The sequence below is a fragment of the Psammomys obesus genome, unplaced genomic scaffold (genome assembly GCF_907164565.1).
Source record: "Psammomys obesus unplaced genomic scaffold, mPsaObe1.curated_primary_1811, whole genome shotgun sequence".
Taxonomy (NCBI): domain Eukaryota; kingdom Metazoa; phylum Chordata; class Mammalia; order Rodentia; family Muridae; genus Psammomys; species Psammomys obesus.
Window position 1 is genome coordinate 2,004,858 of NW_026594377.1, and position 27,748 is coordinate 2,032,605.

General features: G+C 43.1%; 1 protein-coding gene across 8 annotated transcripts; it reads right to left on the reverse strand.

The window, feature by feature from the left end:
* Positions 1-27,748, reverse strand: Ints10 (integrator complex subunit 10). Of its 8 annotated transcripts, none has more exons than XM_055618708.1 (19): positions 27,567-27,748; positions 27,040-27,107; positions 25,473-25,576; positions 24,724-24,863; positions 24,125-24,206; positions 23,524-23,664; positions 21,591-21,762; positions 19,162-19,331; positions 18,210-18,343; positions 16,255-16,408; positions 14,966-15,048; positions 13,254-13,406; positions 12,639-12,747; positions 8,073-8,152; positions 6,738-6,900; positions 5,485-5,578; positions 3,458-3,535; positions 2,582-2,659; positions 1-401 (listed from the first exon to the last, which is right to left on the reverse strand). In XM_055618708.1, the coding sequence occupies exons 1-19, from the start codon at positions 27,693-27,695 to the stop codon at positions 245-247; spliced, it is 2,289 nt and encodes a 762-aa protein (XP_055474683.1). In that variant the 5' UTR covers positions 27,696-27,748; the 3' UTR covers positions 1-244. The 8 variants fall into 8 exon arrangements, with proteins under 8 accessions (XP_055474683.1, XP_055474682.1, XP_055474687.1 ...); XM_055618707.1 differs by having other exon boundaries at positions 16,255-16,411; XM_055618712.1 differs by lacking the exon at positions 3,458-3,535.

Genomic DNA, 27,748 nt, shown 5'->3' on the forward strand with positions numbered 1-27,748 from the left:
TAAGGTTTTTTTACACTTCATATTTTAGGATTTTTATTTACAAAATGGACTGACTTGTTTTATACAAATTAAAAAACCTGAATTCTTAAAAATAGAAATAACTTCCCACACTCTTGAGATTGACTTTTAAGCAACCAAGGGAGTTAGGACCTGGTGTTTCTTCATCAGCCCTGGTATGGCAGCACTCATTATAGCTGTGACTTCTCCAGTCACAGAGCTGAGCTGCTGGTGGCCCAGAGGTCTGTCAGGTCAGGGTCTGAAGGAGCAAGATCTTCTCATTAATGCAGAAGCGATGCAGCACCACCATCAGGTTCTCACCACAGCGGGAGACCTGGCGTTCCATGGCCAGGCGGAAGTCCTCCTTCACGCCTTTGGTGATGCCTCGAGTGACGGTGTGGTGCCTGAGGTCAGCGACAGGGAAACAGAAGGAGACCACGGTCAGAAACAGCACCAAGGCTTAGTGTAACCTGGGTAGGAATCACCTGCCTCATAGCTAAGTATAGTCACACATTTAAAACAAATTTAAAACGAAAAGCTGCAACCAGGTAACCACTCTTGTCCATTCTTCTCAGGCTCAATACTAGGCAGACATTTTTCCTGCCCTAGACTGGGTCATTTTACACAGCCAAATGGTCAATGCAATGTCACCTGCTTCTCCTCGGAGCTTCTGAAGCTCATACAGTGCAGTGCCTTGGGGTGCTTTACATCCACCCTCACTGGCCTCGCTGTGCAAACCTGGCCACAGACCCCAGAGAGACAGGAGTGGGAAGAAGAACCCAGCATGTCTAGTCACCAAGGAGCTCCCTGAGCTCTCTGGCAGGCCCTCCTTGGCTGGTAGGCCCAGCAAAGCTCAGGCTCCTGCAGAGCTGCTGGGGTCCTGAATGCAGGCCTATTCCCAAGGAGCCAGGCCAGGGTAGATCCCCCTTTGAGTGCTGTGTCCATCCAGACTGTTGTAGAAAAGGCAGGGACCCTGGGGCCCTGAGACAGAACCGTGTCACAGGTTGGAAAGGTACAATCACTGCCTATGAGGTTCTATGAAGAGCTGTCCAGGTGCTTGCTCGTCTGTGGGTAGGTTAGTGGGAGCAAAAGCCAAGAGGTGTCTAACTGTGCCCCAAGAGCCGTGCGTTAGGACGGGAAAGGACAAACAGAATCCCAGAAAGTGAGGACAACAAATGAACATAGGAAAAGAAAAGTCCAGCAAAACTCAGTGGACTCAACCACAAACAGAGGAATTTGGGCGGCTAGTTTGGTAATGTGACAGCTTTAGACAAACAAAAGCCACCTCTGTTCCCTACCTCATCCCTAACTCTCTCCAAGTCACACGGTTTCAGGTAGTGATAAAACTGAGGCTGTGGCTATCATGCTAAATGCTTCTGCTTCTAAAACACACTGTTACATAGAAAGTGAGAAGGAGTCACAACCCCACAGTGCAACAGTGAAAGATGTTGTGTTTAGACTCGTGAAAACAGGACACTGTGCAACAGCCCACAGCCGCGTTAAAGGGAAGGAAGACAGCAGGGCCACAAGGGAACAGTTCTGCATGGACACGTCAGGTCAAGCTGGTTGACTCAGCTGGGTGTCTCTGAGGGTTGAGTCTGGGGCCCGCTGGGCAGACAGATGCACACTGCTTTATGCTGTCTAATCTAATCTGGATCCCTAGGCTGCAACCCAAAACTGGACCAAGTCTGAATTACATGCATGTACAGGTCATATGTCAAAGGACAAACTCTCTCCCCTAGTACTACTAAAGACACAAATAACTGCTACTCTGCTTGACATGGTCCAGTGGGATTGTGTCCACAAATGTGTGGCAACAGCAGCACAACTCAATCATATCTGCATCAGAGCCTCTATGCATGTTTGGCTGATGTCAATGGCAGTCTCGCGCCACACTCAATGAAGGGCTGCATTGACTATAGTGTACCCCTGTAGTCTGGGTACGCAGCTCAGGTTTGAATAACTGCACCCTATGATGTCCATGCAGCAGTACAGTGCATGACAGGTGAGTCCCTGCTGGTAAGCGGCACAGGACTGCAGTTAGGTCTTACGGTTTAACAACAGGAGAATCTAGCTAAATAAACTCAGCATCATTTTAGCTTATTAAATATTGCCAGTTCAGAAAGGTACAGTCTGAAACAAGGCGGCCTGCTTAAGGCAGGGAAAGACTGTGTGAATATCTGTTTAGAGCAAAACAGTCCTGATCATTAACATGGAAACCCACATAAAAAGTTTACTGTGGTAAATGTATGTCAACATCATATTCATGACCCAAGAAAAGAGATCAGTTTAGCACTTCCTCTAATAGTCACTTAGTCTAATACAGTTTTATCAAACTTTTGTTTCCCCTCCCAGATCCATAATGATTTTCAAATTCAACACAAACACACTGGCAACTCATGGAGAAAAATTAAAAATGTTACAATATTTACAACCAGATGGTTTGCCAAGGAATGCAGAACAAATTAAAAACAAATAAATAAAGCATGAAAAAGAGCACCGAGGGACAAAGAGCTGAAAACCATGGGCGGGAAAACATGTTGACAAACAGCACACTATGAGCAGGTGTTTTTCCACTTGGTACCTGTCAGCAGTCTGTATGCTGGGCTGAAGCACAGGTAAGAATTCCTGCTGCAGTAACCCCATGGGAGGGCTAGAAGGCCTTTAAAAAACAGCAAACAGCAGCATTCAAACACCCACACCAGCTCAGCCTGCACTGCAAAAACAACACTCCAGAGTAGATACACAGACTGGAAGCGGACTGTACAGAAACTATCACCTCCACAAGCCCCTGGCCGAGGTGTGTCTTCAAGGGGGCTGGGAGAAGCTGAGGGTCCCACCGCACCCGCTGCTGGTGCCAGTCTAGAGGCATCTTGGCTGCTGGTCCCAGAGCTCTGCCCACTTGTGATTTGGAGTAAAGAGGCATCAGTGAGGAAGGGGGAGGTGACACGGTAGTGGGGAGGGCTAGCATCTGAGAAGTCTGACTCAAAATTCAGCCTCCTTCACTCACTCTTCTCATGCCCACGCCAGTCCCAGAAATACACCTGGAGACGCTGGCTAGCCACCTCTGGCGGAACTGAAGCCCGGAACTGAGAGGCCCTTTAAAGAGGACTCAGAACGGTTGGCAATGTTTTCGTTAAAGAAAGGGTGAGTTTGAGATTTGGGAGGGAAAAAGAAGGCTGGAACCAGTGGTTTTGCAGAATTCTGTAATAAAGATTTAGCACATTAGCTGGTAATCATCCCAGAGAGTATCTTTTTCGATTCTGATCCAGTCTAATACAACTATTATACTGTGAACATCAGCATAGAACATTTCTCTAATTTAACACACATCAGCACATATCTATACAACAAATGAAGAACTTTATGTCTCCTTGTGGCCTGGCACCAGGTGCCTGGTGTTTGTACTGTACCTGCTTGCATCCGAGATGCTACAACTAGGACGGACTCACAACCTTACCCCAAGGGGAGGAGAGGTACACTGCTCACAACATCTCTGCCACTCATCTCGAGGGACCACCCAAAAGGTCTGCAATGGCTTCAGAGAATTTGTTTGGACCCAAAGGGAAAAGGAATATAGATAGTTTTATTCAAGAGTCTAATCACACCTCAGTCAGTCAAAGCTCTGTCTTATGCAGTTTCTCGGTGTCATTTAGGTATAGATTATCTGAAATACAGATTTCAAATTCATGTTGAGACCCTCACAGAGAACATTCCTACAAGGACAGATCACTAGTTAATAATCCCTAGTCCTTTTTCCTCATCAACCATGGGCTTTTAGGAGGCTTGTCTTCTATAGAAAGCTCAAGGAAAGTATGGTTAGGTTGATCAAGGTGGGAAAGCCTTGGAAAGCAGGATGGATGCCTTCTTGGACAAGCAACCTTGTCCAGTGACATTATCTTGATACCTGATATGTCCTCACTTTAAATCCAAATGCTAGGGATTATTTGCAGTTTAATACTGTTCACACCAAGCAAATACAGGCAAAGGAGAAAGGCCCAGCATAGTGAGGCCTGAGTTCAACTGTTGAGGACTGTCAATTCATCCCTTCACACTGCCACAGACACTCTCTAAGTCATGCGGTAATCATCTGCAGACCAATCCCTCTGCAGGGAGAGTTTGGCTCTAAGGCCATCTATTGTATGACAATTTGAATGGGGGGCTTTCGATGAACTAAAAAGCTCTGTTAACGAAAAGCTTGTATAATCAATTTCAGAACCTAGAAGTCCCTACAGAAAATAGGTTACCTGGGTTTCCATATAGCTAACAATGCTTGGAACCTGCAGCTAAATGCCCCATGACTTTGTTTCATAATCAAAACAGTCAATGGAGAAAGGAAGAGGAGAGTGTCTAGGGCATCCTGACTAGCAATCTAATTTGCAAAGGACCTCATATGCTCCTAAACATCACCTTAGTTCTTGACTGGAAATGTTTAAAACATGCATCATTTATAAAGTGAGAAGGGGATTTCCCAGTCTTCTTTCTGTTCTTCAGGATAGATTCTGCCGGGCCGTCCTCTTGCTGAGACATGATAAGGAAGAAATGCTCACTATGGGCCAAATTCCTGAGTTACAAAAATCCAACATAAGCATTTCTTACCTCTCTCCTCCAATGCCCCTAAGATCTACAAAGGCAGAGCAAAGTAAGGACTTTTGTTTCCAATAACTAAAAAACTTGCTTCTGCCAAAACTGAGGGATGAAGGAGGAGGTTTCTAGTCTCAGCAATGCATTTCTCCTGCTCTGGGTTCAGAGCCTTGTGTACCTGACTCTAATTTACAGGCCCTGAGTATGCAGGAAGTGAAGAAGGAATAAGCAGACCGCACATGGTGCTTGCCGTAGAGAGTCTGTCAGCCAAACTGCAATGAGGACTGAGGACAGAGCAAGGTTTATGAGCCATTTAAAATTACCAACGCTCACTAACTTTGTGTTTTCCTCGGAGCCAAGCCGGGTGTCTGGAATGGACTAGGGGCTCAGGGGCACACCTGGGACAGAGCACTTCCACCATCATTTTGGGGGCAGGTGTGTTTTAGGGGCACTAGAACCAGCTAAATCACTTTGCAGTACAAAAGCGACAAGGAAGCTCAAAAAGGCTTAAGACATAGTTTATAAATAAGAGCTGAGGATTCCCCCTCCTAATCCAGTACAATGTTAAGCATGGCTGCTTTAAATTAAAGTCACTTCATGTCTGTCAGAAATAAATACTAAACTTTGGAAAGGAAATGGCATATAGAAATTTCTGTCTAATAAAAAAATTTCAAAAGTAACAAAAATATCCCAATTTAAGCAACATCCCCCATCCCCAAAATGTAGCTAAGAAATGCATGTCTTTAAGAGACACCCAGGATCAAGTGGACCCTCAAAAACAAAGACCCAGGTTTGGATTCCTTTCCATTAAATTTCTGAAAGGTACAGAAATTTACAAATAAGTCATGCCAGCACATGAAAGGTGAGAACTCAGCTTCGAATAACAAAAGATCATTTGCTTACTTGATCAGCATTCCTTGATTTGGGAGTAATTCCAGATGAATCTTCCCTCCTTCCTGGGTTCGTAAATAAGCAAATTCCTCCAGCATATCAATGTCTGTGGGGCACATTCAGGTCAACCGACAGGTAACACACTGTCCTGTTCTCCCAGGTGAGAAAACAGCTCTCCACAGATAAAGAACCTGCTCATCACCCTCCTACTAACAACCCTAGTCAGTTCTTGAACCAGAGTTGATTTTTGCATTAACCAAACTTGTTGTACAAGGTCCACCAGGCTGGGCCATAGTGTGTATGGAGTGCATGAGCTCACACTCCAGACCCATCAAACTGAAAAGCATCAGCAAAGGGCTTTTCCAGGGATAATCAAACAGATTCTACATGGCCGCAGAGCAATTTCTTAGTAAGAAATCGAAGAGATGGTTAAGAATGGGGAGGGAGGGTCTGGCTGACAGAATATAAATTTACAAGAAGACCCAGCAGACCACATCTTTTAGATGCTTCAAGAAAGGAAATATCTGAGAACCCAGAGAATTTTGTATAAAATGTAATATGATGCATTCTTCTGGGGAAAAGTTATGTAACTTTCATTTATCTTTAAAAAATACCAAAAGCGGCTGCTCGGGCGAGCATGGGGACATATATAGTGTCCTGCAAGTTGAGAGAATATATATTAGAAGCAAAGAAATGAAAGCAACCAAACGGGGTGTACCCTCAGTTCAAGGCTGTCTTTTCCTTTACAAACATGAGACGTTAAGAACTGCGCACCTCACAAAGCAACTCTGCCTCATTAGCATAACCTCTGGCAGCTTTGCTGGAGCAGGCCCAGTGCAATCAACTACTCCCAGGGGCAGCCTCTGTCCCAGAAGAGGCCACAGGAGACATTTTTTTCCCATAGATAAAGACCAAGGTCTATGCTACAAAAGCCATAGTCTACGCTAAACCAACTATTGCTAGCAAGAAACCAACTGTTGTTGGCAAGAACTCATATAGGCCATTCTAAGTATAGGTATCTTGACTGCCTTTCTGGAAGTCAGCTAGAAGTGAATGAAGAATCATCAACATTCCTGATTCCTTGAATGATATCTTTGAAACTTCACTTGACTCTTCACTTGACTCTTCAAGCTCCATTTCTATCCCTCACTCTTCTTTCCCCACAAGGAGTAAAAGCAGTATCTCTTCTGAGAATGGTTCATATTGTATGATGCCCTTGTGTGAAACACTCAGGAGCGATTGTGCTTAGTCCAGAGAAAGGATACTTGTAACATAGCTGAAGAAGTTCTCATACTGGAAATTTCCTTGCTGGCAAATCTTACTGATGGCTTTCAGGAAAAGGTTTTCTCCTCGTGGCCACTCCTGTTGGAGCAGTACAATCACATGGCCCAGTGCCATGTCATCTCTGTTATCTGTAAAAGCTCTCAGCTGCAAGACAAAGTTTCAGACAGAAAAAATAAATCCAGAAAGCCTAGGTCATACCAAATATCACTTCTTAAAAGGGGGCACCATATGTCAGTATACACTATAAACCATTATTATTAAGACAACAAAACTGCTGTCTCGACATCCTTCTAAGAAGGCTGGATTCTTAAGAAGCCCCGGGTTCCCCCTGAGGGTTGTGCACAGTGGGCTGACAAGTCTTTTGACCAAAGCTGGACATGAACAGGTGAACTGGGAGTTTTTGATTTTGAGGTTCAGAGATAGAGAAGGTTGAGTAGTCCTAGACAGTGAAGAGAATGGGAATTTTGTTGTTGTTCTTCTTGTCCTATTTATTTGAGACAGGGTTTCATGTATCATAGGTTGGCCCTGCATTTGTTAGATAGCTGAGGACATTCCTGATCTGATATTCTTCCTTCCTCCACCTCCAAAGTACTGGGATTATAGGTATATACACTGTGCCCAGTTTATGCAGTACCAGGAATTGAAACTAGAGTTTGCGGGTTCTGGGCAAGCACTCTTCAACCTTGGAGGTATCTTTTAAGAAACAACCCTAAGTGGAAAGATGGGCAGGAAGCCATCACTGAAGGGCTTGAGACGATGGTGCAGGGAAGAAGAAAGACATCAAGCAATAAAGTATGGGCTACAGAAAAGGCCAAAGGTTTGGCGTGAAAGGGAGAGCTGCATTAAATCACACTGCTTGGTCCCAAGAGCTCTAGTGCTTAGGTTAGTGTGGAACTATTGTATAAAGCAATAACCACTGCTGTTGCCTTTTGCACACAAGCCACTGAAATGGCTATATCCCCAGCCCCAAGGCTCTATTCCTTGCAGCCAGGGGTTGTGGTGGCTTCAAGAGCCTCTGAAGCTTCCCAGGGCTACTAGTCTTTGCTGGTGCTGATCCTCATGTCTAAAAGAATTAGCTCTTCATACATCGGTGACCACAATATTTATACTGCCTTCTTCTGTAGCTAATACATTCTGACATACACAGCATCAAACCAATTTCACTGCATACCAACCACAGTGGGCAAGGGAATTTGCCTGCCGTACTGTTGATTTAAAGGTACAAAGCAGTGTGAACAAAGCTCTTACTTCATGCCAGTTCATCAGGACATATTTCAAAGGAAGTGCGCTTCCTGCTAATCCCACGTTAAGCTCACCTTAAAGCATGCGAGCATCAAGTGCAGGCAGTATGGCATAATAGCCTTACTGGTACAGGGCAGAAGCTTCAGATCCAAACCTAACACAAGGCCAGACTGTTAGTGCAGGTTACCATGAAAGACAACTGCCTTGACAAATGTTCCACACCCTTCCCCAACGAGATAACACTCTCAGAATTCGTGACGCCGCAGAAAACAATCACACTTTGTGAAGGTGACATTCATTTTTGGTGTCTTGATTTCATTTCTCAAATGTCTTTCCTACTCTATCAAATAATTCTTATAATATATTTCATATATATATATATATATATATATATATATATATATATATATATATATATTATGTAGGGAGAATGGCACAAACCCAATGTGGTTGTCACTCCGTTTCTCTGTGTGGCATAAATATTTAGCCTACATATGTGTATGTGTGCCACAAGTGTGCAGTGCCTGTGGAGGTCAGTGAGGGTGTTGGATCCCCTGGAGCCGGAGTTACACATGATTAGCCGGAGTTACACATGATTATACGCTGCCACGTAGGAGCTGGGCACCTAAGCCAGGTCATCTGCAAGGACACCGAGTACTCGTAACCACTGGGCCACTCTCTCATTTGAGAGGCCCTGGTCTCTCAATTATATACAAGGCTAACACCTGGATAATTTTACTTTATAAAATAAAAGCTTTAATTTTCAAAGATTTTAACAAATTATCAGAAAACCAATAGAAGCTTCTTATACTGTCTTGATGTCATTCTTTTCTCCTGTGTCAGGGACAGACATAATTCTGAGTATGGTGGCTGTCACTTCTAGGCAGTCTGCATGCTTTTGCCACATCTGGTTATATTCACAAACAACATAAAGAAATGTCTGGCATGTTTCCAGTCTACTAGGTCAATGGTGACAGAACATGTACAAATTGACTTTTGTATTCCACCTTCTGTGTCTCAGGTTTGTCAACAGCATACGGAGTGCCAGCCAAGGAATTTCCAGGGTTATTGGATGGTCCAAACATATATACAAGGGAGTCATATGGTTATGAACACCACAACTGGTTCATAGGATTTCTAAGCTTTCACTATTAAACCCAATGTTTGATCAATCACATTTACACATGGCTTCATGTGTACTTGAAGGAAAAATTAAGCAATGACTTTCAAACCAAGATCTCAATGCTTTCCATTATGGCCTGTGTTCTTCATATCTTAAATCTTCCTCCACTCAGAGGCAAGCTGTAGCAAGAAATATTTTTTTTCAGTATTTATCCTTTATACTCAAAGTGCAAGAATATTCCATTCCATCAAAAAGGAACTCATGACCCAGTAGGCAAAGAATCAAGTTTTGAAAACACTGATCTAAGGAAATGGTTAGGGGATGAGGAACAGAGGCAGGTGGTGAGGCTCTCATCCTGGCAATGCTGACTCCTCCGTGTTTACTCACTTTGTGGAGCACAGGGATGGCATGCTCCTTCGGCCTCTCAGGACTGGTGCTCAACAGTCATGCCTTTTGTAGTCTGGTCTATACACAACAGTGCTTCACCATATCAGCCTCAATTGCTCATGTCACTGACAGGATGGGCACCTTTTCAGTTCGTGTCCATTTAGAGTTGTTTCTGTTGACCTACTGCTCATACTTTACTTCCTCTCCTCAGACAGGCTGGTTAGCTGTTTTACTGTTGGTCTGAAGGATCTTTCTGAAACTTCTAGATGCAAAATTTTTATTGACTTTAGTTGCCACACATTCTTTGTCAGTCTATGGCTTACCTTCTCATTCTGACCAGTCTCCTGGTAGAATTTTTAAGTTTAATCTGACCACATTTTAGTCCTTCTCTAGTTAGAAGGCATGAAGGTTTTCTTTCCTAATTTCTTTTAAACATTTGTAAATTCTAATTCACATGTAAAATTTAAAACTGAAAATATCTTTGTGTAGCCTGAAGGCAGGGGGGGTGGTGTGGTGTGTGTGTCTCATCTTCTGCCTTTTACACCCACTGAACTGTCATATAAGCTGATCCTCAGCTTTCTGTTTGGTTCCATTATTCAACACCTATGTCAATGCTACACTTCCTCAACTGTTACAGCTTTACAATCAGCCTTGATATGGGCTGAGCCAGGGCTACCATCCAGACATGTTTCTGTTCCAGAGACACCTGCTTAGTGATGGTCAGAGGGATGGACTGTTTCAAATATATTCCAAGTAACTTGTTCTACCCTGCGTGCCAAGAGGCCCCTCTCTCCTCACTCAGTTACTTTGGCGCCTTCACTTCTTCTGACCTATCTGTGTTGGTTGACTTCTTGATGCTCTATTCCTATGTCTGTATTTTGCCTTTCCTGCCTTACTAATTATAGTTACATATTACATCTTGAGATCAGCTATTCTGGACTGTACTTTCATATATACAAAATTTCAAAGTCTACACTCAGTTTGTCAAATTTTATTTTTAAGAAGTTGCCTGCTGGGGTCTTGGTTGGGATCACAGTGAATCTACAAACACATTTGGGGGAAAAATAGCATTTTAACAGGACCAAGTCTTCGCATGAGCAACCATGTGGCATAACGTCAAAGGCCATTTTTCCTTTCTCTCAGAAACGTTTCGGAATAATCATTGTGGAAGATCTGTGTATCTCTCATCAACCCCTAACTTCAACTGAAATACCTGGTGTTTTTTGAGGTCACTATAAACTATAATCAAACATTTTCATTTTCTAAGCACTTACCAGCATGCACAAATTTAATTGCATTGAAATGTTTTAGAAATGTTACTTATTAATTTTAGTTAGTAGTTTTCAGGAGATCCCTAGCTTTTCTACATAAACAAATGTGTGATCATGAATTATGAAAGTCATATCTGTGGAGAGTCTTTTGATTTATTTATTTTTTGAATTAAGATCAGATTTTAACCTTGGCTGGCCTGGAACTTCCTAGGTAGCCCAGGCTGGCCTCAAACTCACAGAGCCCTACCTGTCTCTGACTCTTGAGTACTGGGATTAAAGGTGTGTGCCATCATGCAAAGCTGGAAAATCTTTACATTTTATGCCTTTATTCTTGTTTTCTGATGGGATGGGCTTCCTGCCTGGTGAACTTCTGTGCTGAGAACATACCTCCCCATTGAAAGGAAGCATTCAATATTTTACAGCTTAAGATGATACCAGAGAAGTTTTCTTCTCTGCCTACTTTGCTAAAATTGTTTAAGATCCCAAATTAGTATGAAGCTTTTTATGAATAATGACAATTGTGCCTGTGCTCCCACCATCTGGTAAGAGGGGAATCACACCGCTGTGTCTGCTAGGCCTTCTCCGTGTTTCTAGGGCACTGGTCCTGACTCACCCTTCCTGCTGCTCATCTAATCTGTTAGTCCATTACACCTGGCATCTGTATCTATGCATAACAGAGACTGGTCTGTAGTGCACACTTACTGAAAAGCTATTGCCTGTAAGTTCGCCGTGTATAAGTCGGGCTGGCCTTAAGGAAAAAATGAGTCTGGAACATTATGTCCTACTCTGTGAAAGGACTTTTAGTGCCATTTCTCCTTACGTTCTTTATAAAACTCACCAGTGAAAGCATTTGGACCTGACATTTTCTTTGTGTAGTTTTTTTTTCAACATCTAAATTTAATTTCCTTTTGCTACAATAAGAGATTTTTTTCTATTTATATCTTTTTTTTTTTTTTGTAAGTTGTGCTTATCAAGAACTTTCTAAGTTAATTTTTAAAAATTTCTGGGCATAAAGTTCCCATTACATCTAAGTTGTTTTTGTTTTTTTTTTTTTTAAATTTCTTGGCATAAAGTTCCTACTACATCTAAGTTAGTTTTTTTTTTTTTTTAATTTCTTGGCATAAAGTCGCTAATAGCTTATTCTCTTATTGTCCTTTTGATGTACCCAGGATTTGCTGTAGTAATGTCTTTTCATTCATGATAATTTGTTTATTTTATTTTTCAATTTATTTTTTATAATTTATTTACTTTACATCCTGATTGTAGGCTCTTCCCTCATCTCCTTCCAGTTCTACCCTCCCATTCTCCCTCTCTCCCTCCGTCCTTCTTTCCCCCTCCCCTAGTCCTCAGAAAGGGGAGCTCTCCTCCCCTACCATCTGACCCCAGATATTGGTAACTGTAACCACCACCTTCTAGATTAAGCTTGTTAGGGTTTTATCAATTTTATGCATCTTTTCACAGAAATGACCTCTGATTTTTCTCTATTTTGTTGACTCTGCTTTAATAACTATTTCCCTCTTCTATTTTCTTTAACTTGCGTATCTATTTCTAACTTCTTAGGTGGGAATTGAGATTATTAGCTATTTTTTTTATTCAAATGATGTGGAATCAGGTAAAGTTCCAAATGGTCCCACAGGAACATGGATGGTGACAAGCAGAGGAGCACACCCATTAGTCTCTTCAGCTCCTCATGCGATGCAACACAGCAAAGCTGTTCTTCAGGGATAACAGACTCATGAAGAGGGGCCCAGGCTTTGGAAAAGACACAGATTTACAGTGAGGGAAAACCTTAGCTCTCCACAGTACCCAGTGGTGTGCTTTCACTAGGAACTATGCTGACAAACAAGACTTCACTGTACCTTTTCTAAACTTGGGCTTTACTTTGGAGGGCTCCTCCTGTGATTTCCCTCCATCTTGGATGGGTAGCACCATGTAGCACATCAGATCCAGGACTTTCTCACATGTCATCTGAGAAGACAAGACCACAGGTACTTACCTGAAGCACTAAATTGAAACCATAAGTGTGACTGCAAACGTGACAGCAAAGAAGCAGGCAGTGGGCATGCAGGTTTGTCCTCCTGTGACCACCGCTGAGCGCTCAACAGTGAGCACAGAGATTAAGTCTGTGAAACCGAGGGAACACTAATCTGTTCTTCACTGTTAAAAAAACACCCTGAATTTGTATATACTAATAAGCATATATATATTGCCTACCTCTAAACTACGCAGCAAGTTCAAAGACAGTCTGGGATACATGATACCTTATGTCAAAAAAGAGAAGAAAAAACAAATAATACTGAAGACTAATTTCAAGGAAGTTACACTATAAAAACAGCATGTAAAAGAAGATCACTGTGATTTTCAGCAGCAAATTAAGTAACAAATCTGAGTGGCAAGGTCAAACTCAAGGAGAAGAGACATCCCAGAGCACCACAGAGCCTTCAAGAACGCCATGTGAGCCTCCCAGTACTCACTCTGTACTCCCCCAGGGCGAAGTGACATGTCGCCAGCTGGATGAGCGCCCTCTGGTGTTCCAGAGTCCCCTGTCCTGTGATCTGTGGCTGAGAAAGGGACCCTTGGAGCGCCGCTAAGTGATGCAGACTGGCTATTGCCTTCTTATATTGCCCCTTGAAAAGACATAAAGGCAAAAAGCACTGACATTAAAATAGAGGCACTTATGCCCGTGCCCACAAGTTTATTAAGCAAGAAGTAGCAAACATATGGAAGGCTCTTACATGAGCATCTCTGGAGCAGAGGGGGACTTAGCAAGAGAATAAAATTAATGCTAGATAAAGTTTAGAAGCAGCCATCCCTGGGGATCCTCAGGAGACTGGCTCCAGGAACCCAAAGGACATGAAGATATGCTCAAGCCCCTAATATAAGACACTAAGGCGTTTGCATGTAACCTATATACACATCGTCTTATAAACCTGCCATCATCATCAGTGAGCAAATGCTACACTCTGAAATAAGGGCTAAAGTCTGCACATCGGTAGAGCCACAGTTTGCTCTTCAGAATTATCCACAGTGGATTGATCTGCAGGTGTTTAACCTATGATATGGAGGACCAACTGTACAAAGAGTTTCTGAAGTCTTAGGGTAAATAAAGCCATCACTGGGCTACAGGATATCTCAGCCAGTAAAGTGTTTGTTTACAGCATAAGCATGGGGACCCGAGAGCAACCCAGAACCCAAGTGAAAAAATTGAGCATGGTTGTCTGCACTCAGGAGGGAGAGACAGGTGCTTGCTAAGCCCTAGGCCAGAAAAGATTTTGTCTGAAAAATCAAGATGGACATTTCCCGAGGAACAATAATACCCAAGGTGTCCTCTGGTCTCTACAAGAGTGCATTAATGCACACACACGTATTCACAAACTAGCACAGAATCTCTGATGAAGCACATTTTAGATACACCCTTTCTATAGAACCAGCTCACTACTTCTTGTGAAAAGCAGCAAGCTGTCCATGTCAGCATCTTGGTGGCAAGCGTCTACTCTCCCATTCTGGTGGCCACAGAACAGTGTGGCAGACTTGATGACAGCAGAGCAGAGAGAAGAAGGGCTCATGAATGCCATCTTCTACTGAAGCAAAAATACTGATTTTTTTCAGTAACCCCTATTCAGACAGACAAACACTACATGCACTTTCATATAGAGATTCGAGCTTTGAAAGTTTACATGTGGTTATGAGTGTAGGTAGAGGTCATGAGACTAGAACTGGGACCACAAACGAGGGGAAAAAAAGAAGAGTTGAGGGAGGGTAATAGAAATTTTACTATGACAGAGAATGAGGCTACTAGAGGTGGAAAGGGCACAAAGGGGGCAGGGTAACAGTAGAAGATCAACAAAAGCAAATTATATGCCAACGCCATAAGGTAACCTAATATTCTGTATGGTATTTAAAATGGAGAAAATATTAAGACAACTGAGAAGTATGTATGTGCATGAAGGAAGAGATACATGTGGTGTGTGGGTCTTGCTTCTCCACACAGCCAAGAGCAGGGACACGACTGGACACACTGACAATCACCAAGAAGGTGCCACTTTGAGACACTGGAGATGAAAATGGACTATAATCTCACAACCATGAAATACTCCAAGATGTGGCCAAGCCCCAAGGACTCACAGCTCACCTCTTGTGCTAAGACTAGCTTGTAGCAATCCCACCCTACAGACAGTCACTGTACCTGGTAGATGATCATATCTGTGAGAAAGATTCTTAGCCACAGCCAGGTATCTGTCTTCCAAGCCAAACAAATTCTTGTAAATTCTGTGTGAGAATTCAAAAGCAAATTTACCCCAAACTGATAAACACTGAAGCAAAAAAGGGGAAAAAACACACAAACTAATAAGAGATGGACTTTGACCAATGCTGTAGAATCTCTGGCAGGCAGTTAAGCCAGGGACACTTACTTCAGAGATGCAAGGATTACTTTCTTCATGGCTTACTTATTTTAGGTATGCATGTGCTCCATGGCGCAGATGTGGATGCTGGAACACAACCGGCAAGAGCTGCCCTTTCCTTTCACCATGCAGGTCCCAGGTCATCAGGCAGTTGGCAAGTGACTTACTCATTGAGCCATCTCACAACCCACAAGAAGGATTTTCATATACCAACATTTGTAAGCATATATTACATCCCAAGAAATATACCTCCATGCATTGCCCCATGAATTTTGTTTTTTTTTTAAGACTTTGTCTTATGTAGTCCCAGCTGCCCATTTATCTTTTTTTTTTAAAGGTTGATTTATGACTAATGAAAATTTCTTCCAAAATAGTCACATACATATCTACAACAATAAATATAACAAAGGAAGCTATGGCTATAGAAAATATAGAAAATATAATAGGACACATATAATATAATAGGACACATCTGACAAGAAGCTGGCTGGCTTGGGATAGGAAGCCCAGGGACACATGTTGACATGTTCACACATGCCTAACAGGAAATTAATGGGCCCTGATTTCACAGGAAAGCAAAACTGATTGGTTAGCAAACTCAGTCTCAGGAGGATCTCTGCCAGCCTGGTCTACATAGCAGGTAGAACTCCATAGTGCCTTATTCCAAGGCAGAACTCCATAGTGCCTTATTCCAAGGCAGCAGAGCTGATGGCAGACAAAACCCACATTGCCTTCTGCATTGCTGAGCACAGGTAGTTTGAGGGAGAAGAGAAATAGAGCAAGAAGCAGAAGAAAGCAATACAAACACAGGGATAGGACCAAAAACCGTCCTTCCCACTCCACCGCAACCCTGATGGTAATACATGGTCTGGTAGGAGTCAGAAATGAATGGTTATTTCAACAGTACTTGAAACAGGCTTCCTGATCAAGAACGAATCCTCTAAAATGAGTGGATGGCTAGCCCTGGTTCAACTAGCTATACGAGAGCTGACATTTCAACCACCACAGTGGCCATTCAGAGTGTGGTTTTATATGAGAGATTAAATGGTGTCAGTGAGGAGCACACGCCCACCTTTGTCAAGGAATTCCTGGGAATAGAGCAGCTCCCAGCTCTCCCGGGCCAGCTTGAAGCTCTCCAGCACTTCAATGGAGTTGCTGAGTTCAGCTTTGCTGACAACAATGTGCCGATTTCTTCCTTTTGCTGAACACTCTTCATCGTCTGAACTCTGCTTGTGGGACAAGAGCGCGATTCACTGAAAGTGACATGTGCAATCTCAGGCTGAAACATTATTTAGCCATTGTTCTGAATGCTGTCTTCCCTGGCTTTTATATCAACGGATATTTACGTGCACGGCTGTTCTAACTTGATATTGATTTCTGATGATAAATAATATGACTTTCATCTTGACATTCTCATTCAGTCAAGTTCTACCTTTAAAATTAAGTTTATTGGCTTTGATGAGAAAGTCTTCTAAGTTCAAAACACATCATTTTAATCAAAGTCAAATCAAAATAGATTCTTCCACTGAGAGAGAGTGTATAAGTGGCACTTGCTACAGTTTTTCATTTCCTTCGTATGTGACATTAATTAACTGGGTTTCTTACAACAGTCTGTCACACAGCAGAGTAATCTGAAGCTGGCGTCTGCTAAGACACAGAAACAGCTGCCTGAGTGTCCCCTCTGTTCTGCACACACATGCCCAGGGCCTCCGCTGCTGAGGTGTGAGCCTAGAATTTGCATCTACTCAGGAATACTCTCTAGTTTTAAAGATTTCTACTACTCTTCATTCCGTGCCATACAGAAGCAAGAGAGCTGCAGAGAAAGCCACTGTCACAAATGTCATTGGGCACGGCTAGATATACTGCCAAGACAGTCAAGGTGAAATGAGTTCCTGAACTTCATGCTGTCAAAGAATCTTCGGCCAGTTATTCTACCCAAACACTTTACCATGTCAACAGCCCCAGTTAAATGGTCCCTGGCTTTTACTCCACTGACGCCACTAAGGTACGTATGGAGGTTTCGGTGAAGCATTTCGTCCCCAGCTGACCTCACATACATCGGTTCTTCTTTGTGTGCCTCCTTTCTTTAAAAACAAACATGTATCGTCATTACTTTAACTATGTATATGTGCATGTCTCCTCATGCGGGTATGTGCTCGCAGAAGCCAGAATGGTGATCTTCCCTGCGGGCACCAGAGTTACAGATGGTTGGGATTCACCTGATATGGATGTTGGGAACTGACTGTGCCATCTCTTCAGTCCCAGATGACTCCTTCCTCCCTGCCCTCAGTGTCCGAAAGCTGTCCTGAACCTGGGTAGTCCATCCTACCCTTGTCCACTCAGGGATCTCTCTCTCTCTCTCTCTCTCTCTCTCTCTCTCACACACACACACACACACACAGTCTTCACAAAGTCTATCCGAGTTCTGTCCCATAGTAAGTAGTGATGAACTAAGACCCTATTTACTATCACAAATGGTGAGTTCAGTAGTGTTGCAACCTATGAAAGACAAGTTCTGCTTCCACATTAGGTCAGACACTTAGGAAAGAACCCCCGTTTTCGGGGAGACAGTATATGACATTCCAAACAGCTTGCAAAAGTTTAAGAAATACAGCTTGGAATACATCTGGGCTTGAGGCTCTGAGAGGAAGCTCCGATGCAATAGTCATGACTGAAAGGAACACATATGCGTGTGCCTAAAAGCAGAAGCGCCACGAGGTCAGCTTCTTCCGGTATTCTGTGAGGCTGACCAGGTTGCCCCTTCCATCCTGAGGCCAACATTTAGCACAGCATCTCAGTCCAGCAGCCACCAGTCCCTGGTGGCTTTACAAATTTAACCAATACCAATTAGTCAAAACACAGTGAAGCAGTTCCTTGACCTGCCTCTCCTGAAGGCACCTAACTTATACTTAATTATACTATCATTTATTAAGTCACATTATTTTACCTCCAAAATCACATTTTACAAGGATTCATCTCTGGCAAATGACACACACAACCTGTTAGCAATCAAGCACAAAGAGTTACCATGGTCTTTTCTCTTCCCTCAGCCAGCTTCCTCTTCTTGTGTATGTGTTTATTTCGATCAATCTCAATATCACCATACACATTGGCTACATCTTCCAGAAGAACCAGTGGGACCTGGCTTGGGGCATTAGGACCTATGGAAAGGAGGACACATGAACATTAGGACTGAAGTAAGAAAAAAAGCAGCGAATGTGAGCAGGAAGTAGATCAAGCGCCACATGAAAATAAAGCTTATGAAAACCATGGCCAGTGTGACCCTGACTATGTAAACAAGAGCATACACACAAACAGGCCATGAATCTATACTGAATTCTTTATAAAGCTGCTCTTTCAGTGTTGAAAATGAATGATGGTTCCTTCTTTGCATTTGCTCTTATGCATCTGTAAGTGTTTAAACAAGGACCACAGAGTATAAAATGATCATGAACATTACATGCATATCGTAATTACACACTCCAAGCAAAAACAGAATATATGAAAAACTGTTAAGTCAACATGCAATGTATATAATATGTAGTTTATTTAAATCTTTATCTATTGTGCTGTCTTAATAAAATCTACGTTTCCAGGTTTTTTTGGTGTTTTTTTTTTTTTCTGATTTGTATTTTGAGTTTTTGAGAGAGAGGCTTATGTAAGCAAGGCTGTCCTTAAACTCCTGATCCTGCCTTCTCACCCTCCAAGGTGCTGAGTTCCTTTTCAAACACAGGAATCGGTATACCTTAGTTTTATATGACCTCTACAGGCCTTAATGCAGGAATGCCTAGTGAAAAATACTTACATAAAAACTTGTCACTCTAAACCAAATTAAAGTGTCAACGACAAAGTGTGCTGGCAGTACCCTACAACTTTTTAATCTCGCACGATGGTGAAAGTGGAACACTGTAAAACACTGTCTCCTTCCTACCTGCACTAAGCCAGTATTTTAGGTTTTTTACACGAACATGTGGCTGACCTTGGAAGAGAGACGGCTGTATGCTGCTGACGTACTGGAAGGCGCTCTTGAAGAACACCAGCACGGTGGAGTAGAGCACCTGGTTTTTGTAGTTGGCGTGAGCTTCGCTGTCAAAGCTGCTCATGTATCTGCAGAGCTCCTTCATCCGGTGCAGTATTTCACCGCAGCCTCTGAGGGACAGGGGACAAAATTCACTTCACTGCCTGTTGGCGAAGGCAAAGCTCCAGGGGAAGCGCCACTTACCAGAGGCAGCTCCAGGTACCGGGCATATAATGCTGGTGGTTTTAAGTAAAATGAAGCTTTAAAATGTTTTACATTATTTTTGTTTTATGCACATTAGTATTTTGCCTGCAGGCATATCTGTGTGAGGGTGTCAGATCCCCTGAAGGCGCCATGTGGGTGCTGGGAATTGAACCCTGGTCCTCTGGAAAAGCAGCCAGTGCTCTTAACTGCTGGGCCATCTCTCCAGCCCCTTCAAAAATTATTTTAACTGTACAAATTCATGTGATATGTTGTGATAATCTAATACAGTATCTAATCAAATCAGGGTAATTAACATTTCTACCTCAAACATTAAAAAAGAATTATATGTAAGTACACACACACACACACACACACACACACACACACACACACACACACATTCACAAACTGCCCAGTGTACCATCTTAATACACATACAGTGGACCATATACAGATCAAACCAGGGTCATTTTCTTTTTTTGAGACAGGATTTACTATACTGTCCCGGCTGGTTTGGAATTCACTACGTAGGTGGGCCAGCCCTTGAACTCATAGAGATCTACCTGCTCTGCCTCTTGAGTGCTAGGATTAAAGGCATGTGGCACCAGGCCTGGCCCTAGGGTAATTAGGTTTCTGCCTTCATATCATTACTTTGGAAACTTCAAGTCCCTCTATTCAAATCACTTAAATTAAATCTATAATAAGCTATTCCAGGGCTGTGGCTCCAGATCAGCAGTGGAGAACTTGCCTAGCAACAGCAAGAACTCGGTTCAATCCTCGTCACCACACACAAGCTAAGTTATTGTGAATTACTGTGTGCTTTCTGTTCTGTGGAACAGTCATTTTTCTTTAATAACTATATTTGATAGTGTCAGCAAATGTTTCCCTGATTCCCTCTCACCACCATTCCCAGGCACATACAATCACTATTCCACAGGGCAGTTACTAGGGAACACGGTGAATCTGTCTGTGTCTCATTCTCTTATGTCATTTAGGCCCATCCACTTTGCCAAAAATGACATAATATGATGCTCTATGACTGAATAATATCATAACATGGCTGTATCACACATGCACATTTTTTTTATCTATGTATGGGCATCTGGATTGGTTCCGTATCATAGCTACTGTGAACATATAGTAACAAACATGAATATGCAGATGTCTCTTTGATGTGCTAAGTTAGTTCCTTTGGATCAGCTGGCTCATAAAGGTAGATCTGTCAGTTTGTGGATTTTGCATAACAGCTGACAAATTTACATTCCTATCAACAGTTCACTGTTAGCTATTACTTCTTATCTTTCATCACTGTGGTAGAAACTTGAACGTCTTCTGAGACATGTTTATTCACATTAAAGTTACTTTTTATTGTTTGCATGAGTGATAAATTTCCCTTTCTATCTGCTGCTATGGACAAAGACAACCTCATGACAGAAGCATGTCAAGGTAACTTCTCTTCTCTCTGGATGACTAAATCAAGCTCTCAACATCACCTCTTTTAAAATTCATTACTATTATTATTTTTTATTATTATTTTTTGAGACTGGGTTTCTCTGTGAAGCCAGGGCTGTCCTGAAACTTACTCTGTAGATGTTGGCCTTGCTTCCGCAGCTCTAGGATTAATGGTGTGCACACTACGCTTAGCACTGTTTCACTGTTTGGCGTGCTGTGTATGCTTGTGTGGAGCAGTGTAAGGGTGGTTCCAGAGTCCAGCAAACACGTGGGCATGGGAAGACCTGAAGCTGAGATCAACAGTCTTTCGCAATTACTTTCCACTTTGTTTACCGAGAAAAGAGCTCCTAATGAACCCAGAACAAGCCAATTTTCAAGCTGTCCAGTGCGCAGTTTACCCCAGGAATTGTCTCTCCCTCCCTAGTGCTGGCATTACGGGCAGCCATCACACCTGCCCAGCTTCAGACTGGTTCCTCTCCTTACACCATACAGCAATCACCAAAGCCCCACTTAAATAGCATTTAGGAGTCTACCCTTCAATTAGGAATCTGTGGACAAGAGGAAAAACTACCCTTTTCTCTTGCATAAATGGTGAAAGTTACAGTTTCCCCCCAAAGAAGTGTATCTATGCATGATACTGATTAAAAAAAAAATGGTTTTGTTTTCTACAAGGATTCTGAGATGACACAACCGAAAGATTTGATAAGCAATTCTGAAAATAAACTATTCATTACCGTCTTCCTTTATCCATCTGCCATTCGCATCTCATCCCAACAACATTCAGAATCTTAAACAATCTCTCCCAAGGGTCTACAATCTGCGATGATTTCTCAGTCAGTCCTTCTATTACGTACTTCTGAGAGCTACGTTTGCTCGGAGACATTAAATCGGAAGTATCTTGTGCACCTGAGATGTGAAAAAAAAAAAAAAAAAGCAACTTACAATTATTACCACTACTTATTTATGTAGTATTTGACAGAAAAGATCTGCCTATTCATTCAAAAGACAAAAGAACTGACCCTAATACATCACAATAGAAGAAAAAGCTCATAAGTATATAAATATATAATATATATAATAAACATATATTATATATATAAATATGACATATATAATATAAACATCATATATATATATATATATATATATATATATATATATATATATATATTCTTACAAGCTACAATTATTACTACTTATTTATGTGACACCAGATAGCGAAGACAGACATCTAAATCTTCACTCAAAGGAGAAGTACTGACACATCAGTTACATAGTGCCCTAAAAGTGATCCCCTCGGCAATGTGACCATTTACACAAACTGGAGTCTATAAGGTCACGCTGAAACTGCACAGCTCCGACCTCTCAGGAGCAAAAAGCTACAGAAGAGGCAAGAGAGATGAAACTGCAGAAGAACCCAGGACAGTTGACAGGGAAGGCCAGCAGATGCCTCTGTATCTCAATGGGCTCCCCAAAAGTCTAGAAACAAACACTGCTGCCCAAAGGTCCTGATTAGAGCACAGCATGATGAATGCTTAGTGGGAAAACTGGGAAAAAAACCAGTGAAGAACCAAGGGCACAGTCCTCAAAAAGTGACAGGTTCCTGCAAGGAGCCCAGGCAGCGCCTTCAGGCAGATTGAGCCAGTGCTACTGCGGTAAAGCTGGGGCCTGGGGGTGGTAGACAGGTCAGGGGCAGATTATGGTACACTCCGGCCTCTGTTGCTTTTTTCAAAAAATCAGGGCTGGTTACTGAGGTGCACAGCATGAGCAGATCCTTCCTTTTGTATGTGTGTGTATGTGTGTGTCTGTGGGTACCAGAAAGCTTTTTTTTCTTTAATTCTTAAAATTTTAATTAAAATATATCATTTCCCTTCCCACCCTCTCCCAATATTCCCCTCACTCCAACCAAAAAGTTTAAAACATGAAAAAAAAAAAAATTCTAGCAAAAAGTTATAAAGATACAAACTATTTTTTCCAGTTTAAAAATGTGTTTAAGTGTTAAAAGGAGTCAAAAGTTTTTTAATTCAAGAAGTTTACAGTTACAGTAGTAATTTCCTAGTAAAGACAAAACTTTTAATAAATGTTGTGTAGACCTATACATGCAGAGGCACACGCAGTGTATCGAGGCTTCTCTTCCCTGAACTCGTCACCCACTCGCCTTCCAGTCTTGTAAGCTCTAACACCGGAAGGGCCACACACAGGGGCATAGTCTGTCCTGTACGGTGTTCTTTCCCGTACATCCTCTCTGAGCAGGAGTGCTGATATAAACACGAGCTGTTGTATCACTCAGCACAGCATTCAGCACAGTACCCTGGCTGCGCTGTACCACAGGGCAACAGGCCATTCCGAAGACTTAAGGAGAGAGCTATGCCAGCCAGCTTGGTACACCCACGATGTCCATACAGTCCAATCGCTAACAGCACATGTGCGACATGCATGGCACGTGCTTGCTTTGCTCAAGGACTTGCAGCTGGTGGCTAGTCAAAGCCGGAACTGGCTCCTGAGCTATGGCAGGGCGACGTTTGAGGTACCTGTGTGGTGTTTAGCAACTGCACTATGTCAGTCGAACTGTCAACACATTCAGAGAAGGACAACTGGCACAACAAGGGACTTCTGGATTATTTTAGCAAAGCCAGTCTGAGCAGGGTTGTAGGCTGCTCCAATTACCTTGATGCTGATTTTCCAACTGTGTGGACCGAGTGACATAGTTGATGTAAAATTCAGCTGCTTTGTTCAAGTATTTATATAACAAATTGGCAGGCAAACGAACATCATGGTTGTTTATTATTAGAGGAAGGACATCGCAAACTGTTGAAAGGAGAAAACAAACTGATCAGGTTGTCTGCAGTGGGGTTCTGACAGAAACTAATTTGCATTCCAGTTCACTGAGTGCAGCATCTGAAATATACGGGGGAAATCACTTGAGGCCCAACTGTCTAAACCAGCTATCCAAAGGACAGCAGCGGAGGGAGGCAGAGGAACATGCCCATGGACCTGACATCATGGAGGGCGACTGTCCGAGGAGGAGGCTCAGGAGACTCTGCTTCAGATATACACATATGCTATCTACATCCTATCAGAAGTATTGCATGCTAAATAACACACAATCAAGGGTTGTTTACAACGCTCTGCCGCTTGAGAAAAATAAACGCAGGATTAAACCTCAAGCTCTGAAGAACTCCTTTGTATGTATGTGACCTTTCCCCTGAAATCACAATCCCAGGTACTCTACTTACCCCAAAGAAATACTATGAAATACATTTCTTACCAAATAGCTTTCGAAAGCAGTTAACAGGGGAGTCTTGTTCCTCAATGGTCTCAGCTTCCAGCAGCGCCTCCCCGAGGCCAACCTGTATCCACACAGAAGTCACTTAATGTGCAGTGTCAGATCTCAGAATTACGGGAAGAAACAGTACTCTCTGCTTGTCACATGGACTTCTCAGGGAAACAAGCAATTCTACTTTAAAGACTAGAAACATCAGAATACGTCAACAACACTGCCCAGAGGATCCAGCTCACCAACCCGACTACCTGTCCACTCTGGCTCATTCTCCCCTGAACTACCAAAGTTAAAAAGGGGTAAGAGAAATGTCTATAAAACTCCAGCACCACAGTGAGGGAGCGCACAAATGAGAGCTGGAGAGTTTTCTAAGAAACTGGAAGTCAACTTTACCCTGTCAAGATATGCAGAACTGACAACACTTACTGCCAACGGACCCCAGCAGACAGTCATAAAGTTTGCGAACACTGCTGTCAACATCTAGGGGACATCCCTTAGGCCGACTATGTCACCTAGAAATGCGTGGAGCGTGCCGAGGGACCAACTGATTGGCACCTGTAGCCTTGAAGGGGAAGAACCAACCGTACCCCATGCTGCACCACCGTCTCAGGGAAGCGCCTCAGGAGCAACAACAGCATCTCTGACCGTTCCAGCGTGTTGAAGCATTGTTCTGTCACCTTCAGTAGCATTTCACACTGGACCCGACCCGGAAGCGTTTCAAACAAGCCTGTAAACAACATTTCACCTGTGAAGTGCTTTCTGTTTTTTGTTTCACAAAGAGAATGCTGACCTGAACGTGGTTAAGTGAGGCATTTTCCACACATAACACTGCAAACACTCAGCAGTCACCTGCAAACTAGCAGACCTTTGGAACTCCAGAGTATTTGGCACGAGGTGTTTCCTGAATAATCATGAGACATTCGGAGCCTGATGATCCTGGGGGCAGGAATGACCTGTGTGCTTCATCGCCTTAGAGACAAAGGTATCAACTTGCTTAAGCAGAAATGGTCAAAACCATTTGCTTGCTAATTATCTAGACTTAGGAGTCTTTGGCTATAGCAAACAATACACCCTCCTATTGTGTGAAGATCCGGTTTATCTATAGATGTTTTCTGGTTATTGTAAAATGTGTTCAAAATACACTCATCTCCTGATGTCACTGACAGACTGCCATCCCATTTGCTGTAGGGACCATCTGACGTCACTGTGGACTTTCACTGCCTTGTATATAACATAATGTAGGTCCTACTATGACAGGTGTGACTGAGATGTCTCTGACAGAGAAGATGGTTCAGATGTGGTTATTTATAAACTATTAGACTGCTACTGTACTTACTCCTCAAAAATTGGGTTTGCTTATCCTGTGAATCATTCCTCAATGCTGATGTTATGATACTGATTTCTCTCCATACTACTGGCTGGTCTGGGAAATTCACAAACCTGTTTTTAAAAAGAATGCATTACAGTAAGATGTCAGATTGAAAAGGGTAAGAATACTAGGATTTAGAGAAAACCATTTTTCTTTAGGTGAATGTTTATATGTCAGAATAAAGCAAAATAAACACATTAGTTATAAAAAATTGAGAATACTCATTAAAGTCTTTAGAAGTTTTTGTAAACAAGGGGCTTGACATGTAGCTCAGTTGGTAGACTGCTTGCTTATCGTGCACAAAGCCCCAGGTTCCATCCCTGTACTCCATCAACCACATATGGCTGTGAATGTTTGCAATCACAGACATGAGACCTCCTCTCAGAAGGAGAAACAAGGCAGCTGAGAGCCATCACTCATTCATCTTTTGCATACACATTGTGACCTACCTGTAGCTCCTGCTGCCACGGCTTCCCCCTAAGAGGGACTGTATCCTTAAACCCTGAGTCAGGATACACCCTTCTTTCTAAACTGTTTAATATCAGAAAAAGTGATACTGTATCAAAAAAAAAAAAAAAAAAAAAAAGACAAAGGGAAATCACAGGCCACAGACAGCCAAAGAGAACAGTTGCAGGGATACTTGATATTGCCTTGTAGTAAGAGGAGCTCAAACTTAAGAAGCAATGTAGTATGATGTTGTTTTTCCCATGATACATGCCAGGTGTGGTGGTATAACCTTTGTCCCAGCTACGAAGGCCTCTAAGGCAGGAGGAGCAGGGGAGTCTGAGTTCAGAACCACCCTTCCCAATAAAGTGAGATTCCTGCTCAAGAGAAAAAAAGAGGGGTGGTGGTGGATAAGGATGACCATATACGGACTGGAGAGTGTGAAAAACTGGCAGAACTATATATCATTTGTGGAAACAGACATTTAGGATATCTTTTTTACAGAGTAATTTGATGGATGACAAAATGCACAAATCCCTTGGCTACAAAACAGAAATATCAAAGTACAGATACAGACTTACTGATATTCCAAACACAGTTTAAAACAATAGGAAAATGTGCACCGAGAAAAAGAAAGGCTAAGAAGTGCTATACTGGCATCAAGAATGACATCCATCACTATATCCCAGACATAGAGGGGTCCATAACGGTGGCTGATGAAAGCAAGCTTCAGAGGAAGAGCACAATGGACTCACTTCTGTAAGCCTCCCCCCCCCCCAATGAATTTATATGTTTGCAAATTGATTTATAGATACACACAAAACTCAAATCTGGTTTAGGAGATTTCAAATTTCATTCTATCATGTCTATGTTTTTAAACGAATATATGTTTCTTAAATAAACCACTGGGTACAAATTTTGGAATCAAAATGGAAGAATAAAAAGTCATCTCTGCAGAAGTCGGGTTGGCAATTAAGAAGTTCTAGGTACCACGGGCACACATGACCTTGCAGAGCCCCAACTCCTATGAATCGCTGGTATCTGAAGAAATCAACAAAAGCTCCCGAATGATCCCAAACAGTTAACTCACATGTCATACAGCAACCTCCCCGCAGTGGCGGTCCTCTCTGCGTTCCGTTCAATGGTGTACATCTCATACTGAAAGGAGGCAGACGAGGGTCAACGCCTTCCACCACGGTAGCGGGTCAAGTTCCAGCCCACCTGCAGCATCACTCAGAGGCCGGCCTTCCCCCACAACACCCCCAAGTGAAAGGAGGGCCTGAGCACAGAACACTTCCCGGTGGCCCAGAGTTCAGGACTGGGACTCGGAGCTCACTCCTTCCGCAGGGCTTCTGGGATCAAGTGGGATAACGTCTCAAAAGTAGCCACTAGGCGTGATTGGCCCGGGCCCTAGCGGCGATGATGTGCGGAGTAGGCCCAACCAGACCCGAGTCTAGTGTGCGGTCCCCCCTATGCAGGCTGCAGGCGCTGGGCAGAAGGCTGGCCGGCCGCAGCCGGAGCAGGGCAGCAGGGGCGTGGGGCGGGAGGGGCAGCCGCGCCCGGCTCCGGGGCCGCCCGACTCCTTCCGCGCGGGCAGACGCGCTGGCTCTGACTCACCTGGATGTTGAAGTCGGCCGGGTAGAGGCTGCGGGCCGTGATCAGCCACGCCTTGGCTGCCCACAGGTCCTGGGGCACTAGTTCCCGGGCTCGCTGCACCAGAAACTCACAGTCGCCCTGGGCCGACATGACCGCGACCACCGGCCCGTCCGCCCGGGACTCCCAAGGCGCCGCCAGCCCCG

Coding starts and splice junctions, on each gene's coding strand:
- Ints10 (XM_055618707.1), bottom strand. CDS start 27,695: ATGTCGGCCCAGGGCGACTGTGAGTTTCTGGTGCAGCGAGCCCGGGAA. Junction 23,665..24,124: donor CTGCTTTCGAAAGCTATTTG/GTAAGAAATGTA, acceptor TCCTTTCAACAG/TTTGCGATGTCCTTCCTCTA. Junction 18,344..19,161: donor ACAGCCGTCTCTCTTCCAAG/GTCAGCCACATG, acceptor TCCTTTCCATAG/GTCCTAATGCCCCAAGCCAG.